The 19,345-nt window shown below is 42.8% G+C and overlaps 1 protein-coding gene across 3 annotated transcripts in view; it reads left to right on the forward strand.

Moving 5' to 3' along the window:
- The window catches only part of kalrna (kalirin RhoGEF kinase a), a 185,556-nt gene that overhangs the window by 143,156 nt on the left and 23,055 nt on the right, over positions 1-19,345 (forward strand). For all 3 annotated transcript variants that reach the window (XM_030787300.1, XM_030787301.1, XM_030787303.1), the window contains exons 34-35: positions 2,426-2,528; positions 10,127-10,373. In XM_030787300.1, coding sequence (XP_030643160.1) covers positions 2,426-2,528; positions 10,127-10,373 — 350 coding nt within the window. The remainder of the gene's footprint in view (positions 1-2,425; positions 2,529-10,126; positions 10,374-19,345) is intronic.

A 19,345-nucleotide genomic window follows, 5' to 3' on the forward strand; every position in this document is an offset into this window, starting at 1 on the left:
TCTCACTCAGTCTTTCTCTCACTCATTCTCTCTCTCACTTATTCTCTCTCTCACTCAATCTTTCTCTCACTCAGTCTTTCTCTCACTCATTCTCTCTCTCACTTATTCTCTCTCTCACTCAGTCTTTCTCTCACTCATTCTCTCTCTCACTTATTCTCTCTCTCACTTATTCTTTCTCTCACTCATTCTCTCTCTCACTTATTCTCTCTCTCACTTATTCTCTCTCTCACTTATTCTTTCTCTCACTCATTCTCTCTCTCACTTATTCTCTCTCTCACTCAATCTTTCTCTCACTCAGTCTTTCTCTCACTCATTCTCTCTCTCACTTATTCTCTCTCTCACTCAATCTTTCTCTCACTCAGTCTTTCTCTCACTCATTCTCTCTCTCACTTATTCTCTCTCTCACTCAGTCTTTCTCTCACTCATTCTCTCTCTCACTTATTCTCTCTCTCACTTATTCTCTCTCTCACTCATTCTCTCTCTCTCTTATTCTTTCTCTCACTCATTCTCTCTCTCTCTTATTCTCTCTCTCACTTATTCTCTCTCTCACTCAATCTTTCTCTCACTCAGTCTTTCTCTCACTCATTCTCTCTCTCACTTATTCTCTCTCTCACTCAATCTTTCTCTCACTCAGTCTTTCTCTCACTCATTCTCTCTCTCACTTATTCTCTCTCTCACTCAGTCTTTCTCTCACTCATTCTCTCTCTCACTCATTCTCTCTCTCACTTATTCTTTCTCTCACTCATTCTCTCTCTCTCTTATTCTCTCTCTCACTTATTCTCTCTCTCACTTATTCTTTCTCTCACTCATTCTCTCTCTCACTTATTCTCTCTCTCACTCAATCTTTCTCTCACTCAGTCTTTCTCTCACTCATTCTCTCTCTCACTTATTCTCTCTCTCACTAATTCTTTCTCTCACTCATTCTCTCTCTCACTTATTCTCTCTCTCACTTATTCTCTCTCTCACTCATTCTCTCTCTCTCTTATTCTTTCTCTCACTCATTCTCTCTCTCTCTTATTCTCTCTCTCACTTATTCTCTCTCTCACTCAATCTTTCTCTCACTCAGTCTTTCTCTCACTCATTCTCTCTCTCACTTATTCTCTCTCTCACTCAATCTTTCTCTCACTCAGTCTTTCTCTCACTCATTCTCTCTCTCACTTATTCTCTCTCTCACTCAGTCTTTCTCTCACTCATTCTCTCTCTCTTATTCTCTCTCTCACTTATTCTTTCTCTCACTCATTCTCTCTCTCACTTATTCTCTCTCTCACTCAATCTTTCTCTCACTCAGTCTTTCTCTCACTCATTCTCTCTCTCACTTATTCTCTCTCTCACTCAATCTTTCTCTCACTCAGTCTTTCTCTCACTCATTCTCTCTCTCACTTATTCTCTCTCTCACTCAGTCTTTCTCTCACTCATTCTCTCTCTCACTTATTCTCTCTCTCGCTTATTCTTTCTCTCACTCATTCTCTCTCTCTCTTATTCTCTCTCACTCATTCTCTCTCTCTCACTTATTCTTTCTCTCACTCATTCTCTCTCTCACTTATTCTCTCTCTCATTTATTCTCTCTCTCACTCATTCTCTCTCTCTCTTATTCTTTCTCTCACTCATTCTCTCTCTCTCTTATTCTCTCTCTCACTTATTCTTTCTCTCACTCATTCTCTCTCTCACTTATTCTCTCTCTCACTTATTCTACCTCTCACTTATTCTCTCTCTCACTTATTCTCTCTCTCACTTATTCTTTCTCTCACTCATTCTCTCTCTCACTTATTCTTTCTCTCACTCATTCTCTCTCTCACTTATTCTCTCTCTCACTTATTCTCTCTCTCACTTATTCTTTCTCTCACTCATTCTCTCTCTCACTCATTCTCTCTCTCACTTATTCTTTCTCTCACTCATTCTCTCTCTCTCTTATTCTCTCTCTCTCTTATTCTCTCTCTCACTCATTCTCTCTCTCTCTTATTCTCTCTCTCACTTATTCTCTCTCTCTCTTATTCTCTCTCTCACTCTCTTTGATTTTTAGAGCATTCTTCCCAATATGCAGTCACAATGCCAGGCAGTTATGGTGGTATCTCAGAAAGGCTACAAATAAAGAAAACATATCTCGCTTTTCATTCAATTTCTTAGGAAGTTTAGATTATAGTGTATATTAGAGTATATTAGATTATATTAGATCATTAGATTATAATGTCTGTGATATGCACTCAGTGACTTTAGGATGGGTGTAGCTGCTGCATTTTGTCTTGTCCTAAGCATTGAGTGTTTCTGTCTGTGATATTGTGTGTGTGCTTTGATACTGTGACTGCATTGGTTTTAGGAGCGTGGATATGGGCTGCGTGTGTGTGTGTGTGTGTGTGTGTGTGTGTGTGTGATGTTTGTGTATGATGTTCTATGTTTAAGATAATGTGTGTGTGTGTGTGTGTTGTAGGGACACTGGAGAAGATGCAGACAGTCAGGGAGATGGTAGCAGTCAGCCAGATACCATCTCCATCGCCTCCCGCACTTCCCAGAACACCATGGACAGTGATAAGGTCAGTTAGTCTCTCTTTCTCTCTCTCTCTCTCTCTCCAGTCTTTTGATTGTCATGTACGTGTTTATTTGGCTGAGACTGGACTTTGTGCTGTGTTGTAACACGATACTGATATAGTTGTCTTATTATAAATCACGTTGCATTTATACCTCCCACTGAGGAGTCTCTCCTGTTTCACACAGACATAATTCCACAGATATAGTTTCACCATGATATCCACAATGATATCATAGTCCATATTCCACTGTCAGACTCCACATGCTAAGGATCACATGCTCTTTGATTTATAGTTGCATCACAATCACTTGTTTCCATTTCTCTCCTTATGTAGTCAAAGACAATTCACCTTTCTACAGCTAAGGGTAATTAATGTGTGTGGGACCAGGGGAATCATTGTATTTTGTGTGCGTGTGCATGGGGGCGCGCATGTGCATTTGTGTGCGTGTGTGTGTGCGTGTGTGTGTGTGTGCGTGTGTGTGTGTGCGTGTGTGTGTGAGACTGTGTTTGTAGGTGTGGGGAACCTGTAAACAGTAGCAGACGTTATGTGTGACTGTGTGTGTATTCAAACAGGATGCATGGCCAAACATTTTAGGCATTTGGCTCAATGACACTGTATTCTGTATTTTTTTATTACTTGGCATAACCATTTACAAAAGTCTCTTGGTCTGTTAAGCTGGGCCCTCCAAGGGAAGTTTCCTCATAGTGAATATTATAATGGCCTTAAATCATTTTGATGGAATTTCATATGGAGTATTCTAATACTGAGTATCCGCGGTAGACCTCATACAGACAGTCTGGTATATTTCACCATCATACAGAACATTTTGATTTTAATGCAGTTTGAGTGCAGTGTCTGTCTGTAACTGTGTCTGTCTATAACTGTTTCTGTGAGCTGCTGGCTGTGTCTGTAACTGTGTCTGTCTGTAACTGTGTCTGTGAGCTGCTGGCTGTGTCTGTAACTGTGTCTGTCTGTAACTGTGTCTGTGAGCTGCTGGCTGTGTCTGTAACTGTGTCTGTCTGTAACTGTGTCTGTGAGCTGCTGGCTGTGTCTGTAACTGTGTCTGTCTGTAACTGTGTCTGTGAGTGGCTGGCTGTGTCTGTAACTGTGTCTGTCTGTAACTGTGTCTGTGAGTGGCTGGCTCTGTCTGTAACTGTGTCTGTCTATAACTGTTTCTGTGAGCTGCTGGCTGTGTCTGTAACTGTGTCTGTCTGTAACTGTGTCTGTGAGCTGCTGGCTGTGTCTGTAACTGTGTCTGTCTGTAACTGTGTCTGTGAGCTGCTGGCTGTGTCTGTAACTGTGTCTGTCTGTAACTGTTTCTGTGAGCTGCTGGCTGTGTCTGTAACTGTGTCTGTCTGTAACTGTGTCTGTGAGTGGCTGGCTGTGTCTGTAACTGTGTCTGTCTGTAACTGTGTCTGTGAGTGGCTGGCTGTGTCTGTATCTGTGTAGTTTGTAACTGTGTCTGTGAGCTGCTGGCTGTGTCTGTTATCAGCCATGTCCTGTCCATAGGCACCTACAGACATAACCATCATATGGATTTTGTACACATATTAATCATCCGAAGGTACACAACAGGACTGTTTCAACTCAGAATGACAAATAGTTTTAAAATGCTTGTTTTATGCTTTGCTTAGGAACTAAAAAAAAAAAAAAAAGGGAAAAAATTCAAGATTTGGACAAGTTTGAGATTCAGTGTTTTATAAATAAATGTTCATTCAGTAATTCATAGAGACATACTATTTGCAAAAGAAAAGGAATCATTTTTCTGTCTCTCTCCCTCTCTTTCACTTCCTTTGTCTCTTTCTGTCTCTTTACCTCTCTCTCTCTCTGGCTGTATCCGTGGTGGAGATGGGCCCTTCCCTGAGATTTTCAGTAGGAGTCTCACCGTGTGTAATCGATAGTGTCTGCCGTGTCATTCTTTTTAAAGAGCTGACAGGGGAGAGTCACAGTGACATGCTCCGTCCTCAGTATCGCACACAGAGTGTGTGTCTGTTCACAAGCCTGAGCAGTGAGTGTGTGTTTAAGAGCAGGGACTGCTGTGTGCTGTGACACTGCGGCTAGTCAGAGAGAAATGCATTGAATCTGATCAGCACAGTCAGCCAAGGAAATCCAATCCGTTTCCCTCTCAACCCGATCCCTCATAATAAAGCCATTCTCACAGCATCTCCGCTGCATCCCACAGTCATAAGACTACCCGCGTGCTCCTGACAGCAAAATAGACGGGTTTTCCCTCCCTCTCTCTCTCTCTCTCACACACACTCACACAGGCACAAACACACACATAAACAAACACACACACAGACACACTCAGCCATACAAACACACACACGGATATACACACACACACACACACGCACAGACAGAGTGAGAGAGAGAGAGAGAGGAGCACACACACACACACAAACAGACTCTAGAGAGAGAGAGAGAGGAACACACACACACACACACAGACTCTAGAGAGAGAGAGAGAGGAACACACACACACACACACACACAGACTCTAGAGAGAGAGAGAGGAACACACACACACACACACACACACACACACACACACAGACTAGAGAGCCAGGTGTTGTGTCTGTTGTTGATTCAGCACTCCACATGTTTACCTTGTTCACCAGCAACAGGTCTTACTCTCTCACTGCTGTCAGTCAGGCTGTTTCAGCCAATCAAGAACAGCTCCCATAGATCCTTACACCACACACACATGCACGCACGCGCACGCACACACTCAAACGTGTCGCAGAGGGGACAAGTCAGCATGCCAAAGTGGATGAGTTTTAAGCTTTTCAAAGAAAGCAGTCGTGTAAGTAAAGGGACCTCTGATTTTTTCTCAACTGTAGCTTTGCTGTTGAACTATCTGACTCTCGGCTGGACTGAACTGGCTTACATTCTGTGGGGATTTTGCTACGGCAAGGAAAGTCCAGACAGATGTTTCCATAGACCTTTAGCTGCTGTTTGTGTCCTACAAACTTCTATAAGGCTAGTAAGGAATGAAAGAGAATTTCTGTAAAAGTGTTGTCTCTAAGAAAATGTTGTCATTGTTTTTGAAATTCGATGGAGTTTGTTAGATAGTTAGAATGTGTTATTGTGAAAAAATTTTGTCCTTTGAAGTAAGATGACAGTATGTGTTCTATATTCCTATATTCTGGGCCAGTATTCTGCCCTTAATCCAGCAGCGGTAAATCAGGTATTCAGTGTGCGTCTTCTCCTCGTGTAGAAACCCTGGCGTGTTTTAAACGTGTTTCTTTTACGGTTGTGTGAGGTAGAGGAGCGTTTAAGCATTAAGCAGTGGGCAGAGACCGTGCTCAGGAAGCAGGTCATTAAACCATTCCAGACTTAGATAAGATTCTGAGCCCTCTCTGAGGTCACGACTGCATGGCCCAAACTGAATGACTTCAGTCTGTCTGCACTGACAATATGGTGCTCAAGTCTGTCTCTGCTGAAAGCTTGTTGGTTATTCAGATCTGTTTATCTGTTCCCAGTATTGTATACAGATGAACGTTTCTTTGATGGCATCAAGGTAGGGCAGTCTGTCTCAGACACTTCCTTACATTCTGTGTTTATCAAAAATAACAAATTTGTTTGTTTTTTATTTTAAGTTATAAAGACCTCAATGTACAGTGCTAAACAGAAAAACTATGAGAAGAACCTACTGAGTGTGACTTACAGTTGCTGTGTTTGCGGCACAGTTGGTGATTACAGATGGAGAATGAAATGTAATGTTACTGTGTGGTTGGGCAGCCAGCATTTGGGATGGGTTTTTATCTGCAGATCAGAGAGCAGTGACACATGCCCACTGCTTTACGCCAAGGAGCCAAGCCTGCCTGCTCAGGAGCACTCGTGACTGATGAATTTCTGATAAAAAGGGAAAGCTGATATCCATGATAAAGACCCATAGCCCAAACGGCTGCTTTCTCTGACGTGCATATCCTTGTTTAGGAAGGACTCTCTCCACCTAGAACCGAAAAATCACCTAGCAACCCTGGCTCCCTAGCCGTCTCTACGGTGACCTGATAGTGCGACCCGATACTGTGGCAGACAGATGGTGGTTAAATGGATAGAGCTGGCCACATCTGCTTTTAGCTGACATCGCAGCAGCAAACTACATGGAAAGGGAGGGGGGAAGGGGGGCAAGAGAATCATTTCACATAACACTGGGCAGTCGATAATATTACAGCTATCTGCTCAACACAACAGGGGGAGAAAAAAGAGTAGATCTTCTACTTTCTTTCACTTTTGCATGTGTTGTTGTCAGAGCAAAGCTTCTATACACACATACATTCATAGTTTTATGCCTTTCACTAAAACGATGTGTGTGTCCTACTCTTCAAACACTCTCACTGAATACCACCAAGACTTTCTCTATGATAGATGAAAGCTTTGTTAGGTGGGTCGTCTTCAGAATTTGGAACAAGTTGCACAATCGCAATGCAACTTTCTGTGTCAGTAATTGAACATTAAAAATGTCATTTGGCTGCTGCTCTGAGATTTGAGAGATTTTGTTCTAGTGTTCTACTGTCTTTGTAGAAAGATCAGAAACATTTCCTATAATGCCAGCACCATGTGTCTGGACTGTGTTCTGTAAAGTACAGGTAACTGAGATGCTTTTCCAAAACCACTCTGACTCCACAGTGTCTGTTAACACATGTTTAAATGCAGTCTAACATTTCACCCCTGTTCCTCACCACGGCTACAGTAGAACTCAGATAAAATAAGTCTCTTCATTATTTCAGAGAGGCACTTTGGCTGGAAGTTAAACTGGTACCAGTAGCCAGTGAAGGTGAGGTTGGTGGAGGTGTGTTGTGGTCTGTGGAAAAGCAGCAGAGTAAAGGCTTTGGCCTTTGGTGACCACTGATCTGGGCCAGGGGACAGATCTTTGGAGTGTGTATGTTGGTGTATGTGTGTGAACACTCGTGTGTGCACATGTTTGCATCAGTATTGTATTGACCGTCACCAGTGTGTAGACATGCCCTGTGGTTTTTCTGTGTCGTTAGTGTAGAGTGTCCACAGCACTGAGTCAGCAGACAGTAGTGAGGTGTGTGCTGATGATGTGATGGTGGAGATAATGTGATGACATCATGTGCTGTAAATGGTCTGTTTAGAGCAGCCCCTTCCCACAGAGCTACAGCCAGCAGAGGCCATGACGTCCCTCCCACACACACAGTGGTGAACACAGTTCAATAAAAGGGCTATAAGGCAGCAACCTCCTCTGGTTTGGTCTCCTTTGCCCTGTTACTCATAAAATATGAGCTTATGTAACATGAGTGACTAAAGCCCAAGGAACAGGCTCTGATCATGAGTCAACACATTGTTATCTTGTTATCAGAACAAAAAGAATAAAGAGATGAGGGCTATGAAACAGCGGCAGTCGAATTCTCACAGTGTCATTAAATGGTGGCACGAAAACTCAGTGGCTAATGGGGTTAGTGTATAAGGACAGTGGATATTGGGGTTAGTGTATAAGGACAGTGGATATTAGGGTTAGTGTATAAGGACAGTGGATATTAGGGTTCGTGTATAAGGACAGTGGATATTAGGGTTAGTGTATAAGGACAGTGGATATTGGAGTTAGTGTATAAGGACAGTGGATGTTAGGGTTAGTGTATAAGGACAGTGGATATTAGGGTTCGTGTATAAGGACAGTGGATATTAGGGTTAGTGTATAAGGACAGTGGATATTAGGGTTCGTGTATAAGGACAGTGGATATTAGGGTTAGTGTATAAGGACAGTGGATATTAGGGTTAGTGTATAAGGACAGTGGATATTAGGGTTAGTGTATAAGGACAGTGGATATTAGGGTTAGTGTATAAGGACAGTGGATATTAGGGTTAGTGTATAAGGACAGTGGATATTGGAGTTAGTGTATAAGGACAGTGGATATTAGGGTTCGTGTATAAGGACAGTGGATATTGAGGTTAGTGTATAAGAACAGTGGATATTGGAGTTAGTGTATAAGGACAGTGGATATTAGGGTTCGTGTATAAGGACAGTGGATATTAGGGTTCGTGTATAAGGACAGTGGATATTGGGGTTAGTGTATAAGGACAGTGGATATTGGGGTTAGTGTATAAGGACAGTGGATATTGGGGTTAGTGTATAAGGACAGTGGATATTAGGGTTAGTGTATAAGGACAGTGGATATTAGGGTTAGTGTATAAGGACAGTGGATATTGGGGTTAGTGTATAAGGACAGTGGATATTGGGGTTAGTGTATAAGGACAGTGGATATTAGGGTTAGTGTATAAGGACAGTGGATATTAGGGTTAGTGTATAAGGACAGTGGATATTGGGGTTAGTGTATAAGGACAGTGGATATTAGGGTTAGTGTATAAGGACAGTGGATATTGGGGTTAGTGTATAAGGACAGTGGATATTAGGGTTAGTGTATAAGGACAGTGGATATTGGGGTTAGTGTATAAGGACAGTGGATATTAGGGTTAGTGTATAAGGACAGTGGATATTGGGGTTAGTGTATAAGGACAGTGGATATTAGGGTTAGTGTATAAGGACAGTGGATATTAGGGTTAGTGTATAAGGACAGTGGATATTGGGGTTAGTGTATAAGGACAGTGGATATTGGGGTTAGTGTATAAGGACAGTGGATATTAGGGTTAGTGTATAAGGACAGTGGATATTAGGGTTAGTGTATAAGGACAGTGGATATTAGGGTTAGTGTATAAGGACAGTGGATATTGGGGTTAGTGTATAAGGACAGTGGATATTAGGGTTAGTGTATAAGGACAGTGGATATTGGGGTTAGTGTATAAGGACAGTGGATATTGGGGTTAGTGTATAAGGACAGTGGATATTAGGGTTAGTGTATAAGGACAGTGGATATTAGGGTTAGTGTATAAGGACAGTGGATATTAGGGTTAGTGTATAAGGACAGTGGATATTGGGGTTAGTGTATAAGGACAGTGGATATTGGGGTTAGTGTATAAGGACAGTGGATTATGAGATTGTTCTCTCTTAACTTTATTGCATGTTACAGTTTGTGCTGATTGTGTTGTATGGGCATGGTGCATTCAGAGATTTGCCTGATGCGTTTGTGGTCCTGTGAAGAGCTGGCCTATATTATTCTGTGCAGGGAGTAACTTTTAGAAATGCCTTTTTATCTTGAAGGAGAAAGGTATTGAACACAGACTGTAACTGTCCTTAAAACTCCCCTCCCATGAGACAAACAGAGGAAGTAATTTATGATGCAGTTTGTTTGTGTCCTAGATATAGTGCATATGTATTTCTATCTGTGTGTGACAAATACCAGCCAATTATTGTTGCATTCTCTCTTTTTTAAACACACACACACACACACACACACATAAACACAAACAAGGGAGCAACATGAAAAGTGACCAGTGCCTGATTGAAGATGTTGTTATCTGCCTGGTGGCATATTTGGCCTGGACATGAATCCTGTATAGTCTCACAGGGCTTCATTTCCCTCATGACCACGTGTAAAACTACAAAGGCTTAGGATGAGAGGCAACATAAGATGTGAGATGTGAGAGGCTTCTCTTTTTTTCCCTTTGTGTTCACAGCAGAGTTTGGTAAGCGAGTTATCTTCGTTTAAACTGGTTGTTCTCTGGGTGTCTTTCAGCTCTCTGGCGGCTGTGAGCTCACTGTGGTTCTACAGGACTTCACGGCCAGCTGCTCCAGTGAACTCAGTCTCCAGGCAGGTCAGACCGTGGAACTGCTGGAGCGACCTAGCGACAGACCCGGCTGGTGCCTGGTCCGGACCACTGAACGCAGCCCCCCACAGGAGGGTTTGGTTCCCAGCAGCACTCTGTGTATCTCACATTCACGCAGCAGTGTGGAAATGGACTGCTTCTTCTCTTCAGGCAAAGGTAAGGACAGCATGTCTTCTCTGTCCCCTGTGATTCTGATTTTCTCAGGTCAAATCCACTGTTTTACATTGCTGTGTTGGAACACTGGTGATGTGTGACATGTGAAGATGATTGCAGTCTTGCCAAATCTTGTATAATTATAGCATTTCTGTGATGTGTGGCTTGGCTGGAGTTTGATGTTCTGAGTCTGAGTTTTTCAGTCATTTTCAGAGAGATGAAAAATGTGTTTTTATGGTAGCACATGGAGTTATCGCACTACACATAACACTGTGTGTCATTTAAGGAAGAGCTGATACAGCTACTGAACACTAGAGGGCAGCAGCCTTCACTCCTACTTTAACTGGATTCTCAGAAACTCCCTAAACTGCAGAGGAAAGCTGGACGTTTAGCCATTTCAGACAACTGTGCGGTCAAAAGTGCAGCGGAGTGTATGAGAGAGTGTGTGAGTGTTTGGTGTGTTTGAGAGCTGGTATCAGGCCGTTTGTAGGCTGTGGCAGATGTTGTGAGAATCTCTTAACACTGCTGGACAAGCAGAGGTGCTGACCTAGATTAACCCAAGTATTGATAAGTGAAGGTTGAGTGAGTTGGAAGTCTTCCTCTCAGACAGACAGGCATGTTTCAATAATGTAGTCTTTTTCTCAGACAGACAGACAGGCATGTTTCAATAATGTAGTCTTTCTCTCAGACAGACAGACATGTTTCAATAATGTAGTCTTCCTCTCAGACAGACAGACATGTTTCAGTAATGTAGTCTTTCTCTCAGACAGACAGACAGGCATGTTTCAATAATGTAGTGTTTCTCTCAGACAGACAGACAGGCATGTTTCAGTAATGTAGTCTTTCTCTCAGACAGACAGACAGGCATGTTTCAGTAATGTAGGTGACGTGGTTGGCCTGTATCTATGACTAAATTCTTGTTTTAAACCTTTTTTGTGACACATTGATGAACGACGTGAAACTGTGATCAGACAAAGCATTTGAGTAATTCAGCGGAGGAAAGAATTTCAAACATGCTTACATCATCTTGACTGATTTTGTGGCCTCTGAAACAAGTTTGTTCAGTAAAACGGTGAGAAAGAAGACAGCTCTCTTTTCCTGACACACACTCTTTGATATTATCTCAGTGAGTCGACAGTCCGTATTGATCAGGAGTGATGCTAGCGAACAGTTGCACTAACAGCTAGACACAGACAGTTCCTTTGATTGTCTTACTCTCCTCCCAGACTCACTTTTCACACACATTGAGTTGTCTTAATAAGGCACAACAGACTAGCAGTGTTAAGGGTGAGATGTACATCCACAGTCCCAGGTTGAAACATCAAACACTGACAGGGACAAACTTTTTCCATAGCAACCCTCAGAGAGCTTGTGTCAACTGAGTGGCAACAGTGTGTGGGTTTGTTTTTTGTTTTTAAATTTGTTTTCTTTGAAAAATGACTTTCTATTAATTCATTTGTATGAATGCATTGTGCTAAACATTAGTGCTGAGTTGGTCTGAATCCAGTTGAGACAGGTTGGTCAAGTTTATCGGCTGCTCAGCTCTCAAAGGACTGGCAGTCTGTTTCTCTGTTCACCCTCTGGTTCGTTTTACGTAGAGAGCAGGTTTAAGGTTAAGGGTCAAAGTTAGGGTTGGTTTTCTGGGAAGCCTGACTGGGTGTTTGTGGGAGGTGTTGGTCATGTATGGTATTTCCACGCACAGACAATGAAACTGTGTCATAAAATGAGCTCTCCATTTGCCTACCCACTGCCCGTGTCACTAAATATGGCTTTACTGGTCTCTTATCTCAGCAAAGCAAAATGCAAAACACACAAGAACACAACAGCACTGCTACACTTATTCTCTATGGAGACAGTAGCTAGGCAACTAACAGCCCTAATGTCTAACTAATACTCACCAGCTTGTTGAATGGCTTTGGACAAATTAGGATGTCTGTAAAAGTGTGAGTAGCCATTTAGATTTTGGTTGAATTAGAGTAAAACTCGGGTCACATGATTCTTATTCCATCCTACACATGCAGGCCATTACGCGACAAGCTATGGGGGGTTCATTTAATTTAGGTTTAAATTAAGGAGAGCTAAGGGTGAAAATGGAGCTACACTGGAGTGTTTCAACAGGCATTTAAAGAGGAAATGTTAAAAGAAAAAAGCAAAAGATTACAGTTCTTGCTTATCTGTTTGCTACTTGTGTTCTGTGGTCTTCTGGCAGGTTGTGTTTCTGTTTCCAGAACAGTGGGACAGTTGTTTTTTTTATCTAAACTTTCTGAGCTGCACAGTGCTAATGTTTGGGTCGACACAGACTCTGGACCTACGCAGACGTTGCCTCTGTTCTCTTGCTCAGGCACTGTGAGTTGTCGATGTCGTTGTTGTAGTTTTTACTGGTGTGACTTTACCCGTTGCTGGGGTGAAATCATTCTAATAAAGAAACAGTAATGCGATGTGGTTTTGTGTCTGATTACCTTTAGAGCTTCTTCCTTCCTCAGTTTTGAGGAGTTTTTTTTAGAGGGTTAAGGCATTTGCGGTAACATCTCTCTACCGCAGGAAATGACACACCTTCGTGTGTCTTAGGAGAGACAGCAGGTGATTCGACAGGTTAGTCTCCCCCGAGCTGTCTGTTCGTTAAAGAAAGCAGACAGACAGAGAACAGACAATAGGTCTCTGTTCTTTGTGTGTCTTTGGTGCCTTTTCACCATGAAGATGTGTGTTTGAATTCAGTCGTGAGCCCTGACAGTGTCCTCCCTGACTAGGTCTGTTCCTCAGACTGATTCATTTTAAAGGCTTTCGTCTCAGTCAGAGTTACAGTCGGGCTCTCTGCTAATCCTGAGAGAGCAGCAAATATGCTCTGAGCACTCACAGCCAACATGAGCAGCCCATCAGGACCGGCTCCAGTGCCTTCGTCAGAGAGAGTGAAACAGGATTCTCAAAGAGAGGGAGAGAGAGAGAGGGAGTCCGTGTGTGTGACAGAGAACAAGAGAGAAAGCATGTGCATGCCTGTGTGTGTGTGTGTGTGTGTGTGTGTGTGTGTGTGTGTGTGTGTGTGTGTGTGTGTGTGTGAAAGAGAGAGAGTGAGAGAAAGCGTGTATGTGTGTGTGTATGTTCGTTGGTGTGTGCGTGAAAGAGAGAGGGAGAAAGCATGTGCATGTGTGTGCATCTGTGTGTGTGTGTGTGCGTCTGTGTGGGGGGGTGGGGGGGGTGGTGCTCCTCCTCTCTCCGCCCTGCTAAACTAGAGGAGACAAGTTGAATTTAAAGTAGCAACTTGAAAGTCAGGCGGCAGTCAACAATGAATTAGGATCTTCTGCTGTAGCCTGTCTGTCTCCCCTTTCCTCTTCTGCCTTTCCTCTCTCTCCCTCTCTCCCTCTCTCTCTCTCCACAACGCCATGAGCTGGTGAGGAAGAATGACAAGTGGAAGGCACTTTCGCTCGTGTTGTGGTTGGATTATTGCGAAGTGTTGTTCCTGTTGTTGCAGCGTAGCAGGTGCGTACCCCAGAACTGAAAGGTTTATATCCTAGCCAGGGACTGTGGAGCAGAGGCAGATCAGAGAATGTTGTGGGAATGGATTTACAATATGCTACACACAAACTTCATTATAGCTACTTGTCAGTTAAAACTATTGTGTAGTTAAAAATGCCTGTTGAACCAGTTTGACCAAACAGTCTTGTACAAAGGTGTCTATCTCTGTTAAAAACTGAGCCTATAAAAACTGGCCATAAAACCTGAACTTTGAGATTAATTCCTAGTATTCCACTGCATGTGGCTTTTCTGTTTTTGGGCTTTTGTTCTAACTTGTTTTTTTTAATACATCTGTTGTAGGGGGCCGTTGTGTTTAAACAAGGCAGCCAGTGTGTAGTTGATGTTTAAAGCTGACTGCTAACCTTTTCTTTTCTGTGTATGTGTATATGTGTGTATGTATGTGTATATGTGTGTATGTATGTGTGTGTATGTATGTATGTATGTGTGTGTATATATGTATGTATGTGTGTGTGTGGGTGCTTTTGTTTAAGCTGTTGTTTTTCTCAGTGCGTTTATGAGATGAGGAAGATGAGGCTCGTCTTCGTCGTGTGCTAATGTGACCTAAAGTGCTCACTCATTATTCATTAACCCAGGAACAGTTTCCCTCTACACAGATTGATAAGGGCTGTAGTTACTCCACTTACACTAACACATGCTGCATCATGAGTCCACTCAAATGGACATCTGTATTTTTGGTAACAGCTGAAAAACATAACATAACTTTTTTGACTTCTTGAAAATGAGAGTGTTTTGACGTACCGTGTTGTTGTGAGGTATACCGAGACAAAACTCCCCTCTGGAAAAAGCATTGTTCTGAAACAAAGCGATTGTTTTGTCAGTTACACATTCTACAGCGATTCTACATGACCTCACTGAATGGCTTCCTCTTGACAACTAACTGAAGCACAGTATTTTTGTTTGTGTGGTTATGTGTTTGTTTGTTTATTTTACAATAACTCTGCACACGACCTTTGTTTGTGTGAATGCACGTTTGCTTTCGTCATGACGGCATTAACATTAGTTTTCATCAGAGCTTGTGGAGGATGCGACATAGTGGTGGTCTTTAAAGACCAAATTAACCTTAAATCCTCTGTCATGCCTTAGTAACAGCTTTTCTGGGAGAGCAGAGAGTTCAGGGAGAGGTTTTCTGGGAGAGCAGAGAGTTCGGGGAGAGGTTTTCTGGAGTGAGAACACGAGGTTTCTTTTTCTCTCTCTTCTCTTGATTTCTGCTCTTGATGCAGAAACTGAGAGCAGTGACTGAAACAGCTTAAGAGTGAGTGGATCACACACACATACTCTCACACACACATTCACGCACACACACACACACACATACACACACACACACACACACACACACACACTCTCACACACACACACTCAGATGCAGAGTGATTGGACCTGCAAATTCAGCAGTATGGCCTGAACCTCTGTCTGCTTCAAACAGAAAGTACCACAGAACAGAATGCAGAGATCTCCGGTCATGTGAGGAATGCTGTCTTTCAAGGCGAGCGTTTTTCCACAGTCCGCTGGTATGAGGGGGGTGGACTGGATCATTAACGTGTCTTGGTTGTGCAGGTTTGATCTACCTTTAAGGACAGGCTTCCTGTAGAGGCATGCAGGTCTGTAAGAGCAGAAGTTAGATGACAGGTACGCTGTTTAGTAAACTCAGCGGGAGGTATAGCTGAGGGCAGCTCTCCATTCAACATACTAGTTTCGGTAAAGAACAGATCCAGGAGCAGTCCTCGCTGAGGGAAACAACACTCTTAAGGTCCTTGTGGAGGTTACCAGTGTGGTGAAAACTCCAGGCTATGTCAGATGGACCTGGCATTCTGTGTATAGTGGACTGATTTGAGCTTCGCACATTTTCCAGAGTACTTGACTGTAAAAACTGTAAAATGTAAAAGCGTCACACTGCCAGGTCTGTCCCCGTACTTATCTAACAATACAGCTCAAAGCAGCCAGTCCTAACCAATGCAGTGTATCTGGGAATGCATTGCCAGTTCAGCTGATGAATACTAGAAGATGTGTCTCATGCTTTTGATTGTTTAACTTTGGTTATAAAGACAGCTGTTAGCTTGGTGTAGACCGTTACCAGGTCAGCTTGCTTGCTGGTTTTTCCAGGTTAACCAGTGTCTCATTGTTTCCCTAATTCCGATCCCCTTTTAGACCCCCCTTCTGTAAACCGTGATTTACTATGGAGTGAGAGGCAGGATTCAGATGTGACCTGCACTGACATCAGCAAACATGACCATTGTGCTGGAGAACCACAGTTTCTCCTGCTCTGCCACACGTGTGAGTCAAGAGCTCAGTAAGGACAGATAGTTTGCTGAGGTCAGTGGACAGGGAGACATTTAAAATACAGAGAGCTGCTATAGGGAAGACTCTGCTCTGTGTCCTTCCCCACATTTAAGTCTCCAAACCCCTCATTCTGACCAAACCCCCTCATTCTGACCAAACCCCCTCATTCTGACCAAACCCCCTCATTCTTACCAAATCCCCTCATTCTGACCAAAGCGCACCTCATTCTGACCAAACCCCCTCATTCTTACCAAACCCCCTCATTCTGACCAAACCCCCTCATTCTGACCAAACCCCTCATTCTGACCAAACCCCCCTCATTCTGACCAAAGCGTACCTCATTCTGACCAAACCCCCTCATTCTGACCAAACCCCCTCATTCTGACCAAAGCGTACCTCATTCTGACCAAACCCCCTCATTCTGACCAAACCCCCTCATTCTGACCAAACCCCCTCATTCTGACCAAGCCCCTCATTCTGACCAAACCCCTCATTCTGACCAAAGCGTACCTCATTCTAACTCATGTGTCCCTGAAAATTCCAGAGATAAACAAACCTTGTGTAGTGGTTCACTGAATGAACAGATCTTATTTGGTAAAATGAGTCTTTTTGCATGTCTCTCAGATCATGTATTTTTCATGTGCAGAGAATCAAAGTGATGCTCCCTCAGTAAACTGGGCTATTTGAATAAAAGATGAGTTTGCATTCTACTGCTTTTGTGTTTAGATGTAAGTTGTGTCTTTGGGATTGTGTGAGTGTGTGTGTGTGTGTGTTTAGACTTCCTGAAATCATAGCTGAGCTATTCACACGCAGAGCCACAAAGATACACTTTTACTGTATATTTTATGATTTACATTTATTATTTTGTTCAGTTGTAAACAGGTCCTTATCTATGGATGGAGTCACGCTGCTGTAAGACCTGAGCACTTCGGCAAATAGACTGATAGATTAATGTGAGCGTCTGGGACAGTGATTACTGTTACTGTTTATGGTTAATGTATGTGTTAAGATGAGACGAGTGTGTGTTTAGGTGTAGGTTGTGTCTTCAGGATTGTTGGTTGTGTGTGTTGGTTGAGATGCTGGTTGTGTGTGTGTGTGTGTGTGTGTGTGAGTGTGTGAGTGTGTGAGTGTGTGTGTGAGTGTGTGAGTGTGTGTGTGAGTGAGTGAGTGAGTGAGTGAGTGAGTGAGTGTGTGTGTGTGTGTGTGTGTGTGTGTGTGTGTGTGTGTGTGAGTGAGTGAGTGAGTGAGTGTGTGTGTGTGTGAGTGAGTGAGTGAGTGTGTGTTTGTGTGTTTCGATGTCGTCGCGTCTTTTTGTGTGGGTGTGTGTGTTGGTTGAGATAACAGTTGCATACGTGTGTCTGTATGTTTTTTTAGATATGGTGTGTGTGTGTGTCCAGCTGTGGCTTGTGTCTTTGGGATTGTCGGTTGTGTTTGTCGGATGTGTGTGTGTGTTAAGAAAGTGTTATGCTGAAATTCAGGTCATGTGTTGTTGGCTGTGAAAGAGTACTGAAGTTTAAATTTGGGTTGTATATTCTGGCTTGTGATTGGAGGGTTTTAGAGTGCTCCTAGATACCCTTGGCTGTGACTGGAGGGATTTAGAGTGCTCCTAGATACCCTGAGCTGTGACTGGAAGGTTTTAGAGACCTCCTAGATGCCCCGAGCTGTGATTGGGAGGTTTTAGGGAGCTCCTAGATGCCCTGAGCTGTGATTGGAAGTTTTTGGAGTGTGTTGGGCTCTCAGTATGTCCCCAGCCTCCTTGCTGTCTTTCTACTGCAGTTCACTCAGACTTTTCAGTGTTGCCAAGCTTTGACAGAAATCATCCATGGCATTTTTACTACCCTAATTCTCCATCTGCTGGAACCACACCTGTTTCCACGGCCACCAAGAACCATGACTCAGCCTGGCATTTGGGTCATGCCTGAGAACTGGGAGAAAGTCACACTGCTGGTTTTCTGGAGAAATCTATAAATGACATGCATATCACCGAATATTTGGAAAGAGCTGTTTGCCACATTTCAGCTGATAAAGAGGAATTCATTCAAGGTCATTACACCGATGTCCATTGTCCCTGCTGCTTTAGTTATTGTGTGTGTATGTGTGTGTGTGTGTGTGTGCTTCCTTGGAATTTCCTGCATTTTACATAAAGTTTTATAATGCATGTCACATGCATTTAAGGTTTGTTTTGTCTATCCTGAGGTACATGCTCATCTATATATGTGTGTGTGTGTGTGGGGATAGATAGATAGATAGATAGATGGAGAGATAGATAGATAGATGGAGAGATAGATAGATAGATAGATAGATAGATAGATAGATAGATAGATAGATAGATAGATAGATAGATAGATAGATAGATAGATAGATAGATAGATAGATAGATAGATAGATAGACAGACAGATAGACAGACAGATAGACAGACAGATAGGTTTTAAGTGACTCAGGTAATGGTTGTGTTGAATTGTAGAGCCTGAGTGGCATTTCTGTATGCAGTGCTGATTTTGTTTAGTATGGAAACAGTCATATGATATCACATGGAGGTTTCTCAGGACCAGACAGACAGGGAATACAGCATTATGACCCAAAAGTTATGTGCGCGCTCTCTCTCTCTCTCTCTCTTTTGGTGTGTGTGTGTGTGTATGTGTCTTAATGCTTAGCCAGGAAAGACTTTCCTTCCATCACACACACGTACAACACACTGTAGTTGTTAGCAAACATAAATGTTGTACTAATGATGGAAAAAGCATGCACTTCAGAATGCTGCTGTCTGTGTTTTCAGACCACTACACCCTCCAAACACAAAATTCAACGTTCAAAGTCCGTCACACCTGCCCTGAGCGTTGAAGCCCTGTTTGCCAGACCCATGTGTGCTGAGTTAGAGTTTAACTCCACATGAACCACATGAGTCTGTCAATGGCTTTTAAAGACAGGAGCTGAGCTGAAGAGTGAAGTGCAGAGTCTGTGAATATAATTAATGAGTAGAGATTAGAAAGAGTTTATTAATGAATGTTGTGAATATTATTTGTGAGTAGAGATTGTAAGTGTATATTGTGAATGAAGGCATCTCTAGGTCAAGCCTGTAAGACTGTAAGAGAGCAGATTCACACACACACACACACACACACACACACACATACACGCGCACACACACTCACAGACACACAGA

This window comes from Chanos chanos, chromosome 10, assembly GCF_902362185.1.
Source record: "Chanos chanos chromosome 10, fChaCha1.1, whole genome shotgun sequence".
Lineage (NCBI taxonomy): Eukaryota > Metazoa > Chordata > Actinopteri > Gonorynchiformes > Chanidae > Chanos > Chanos chanos.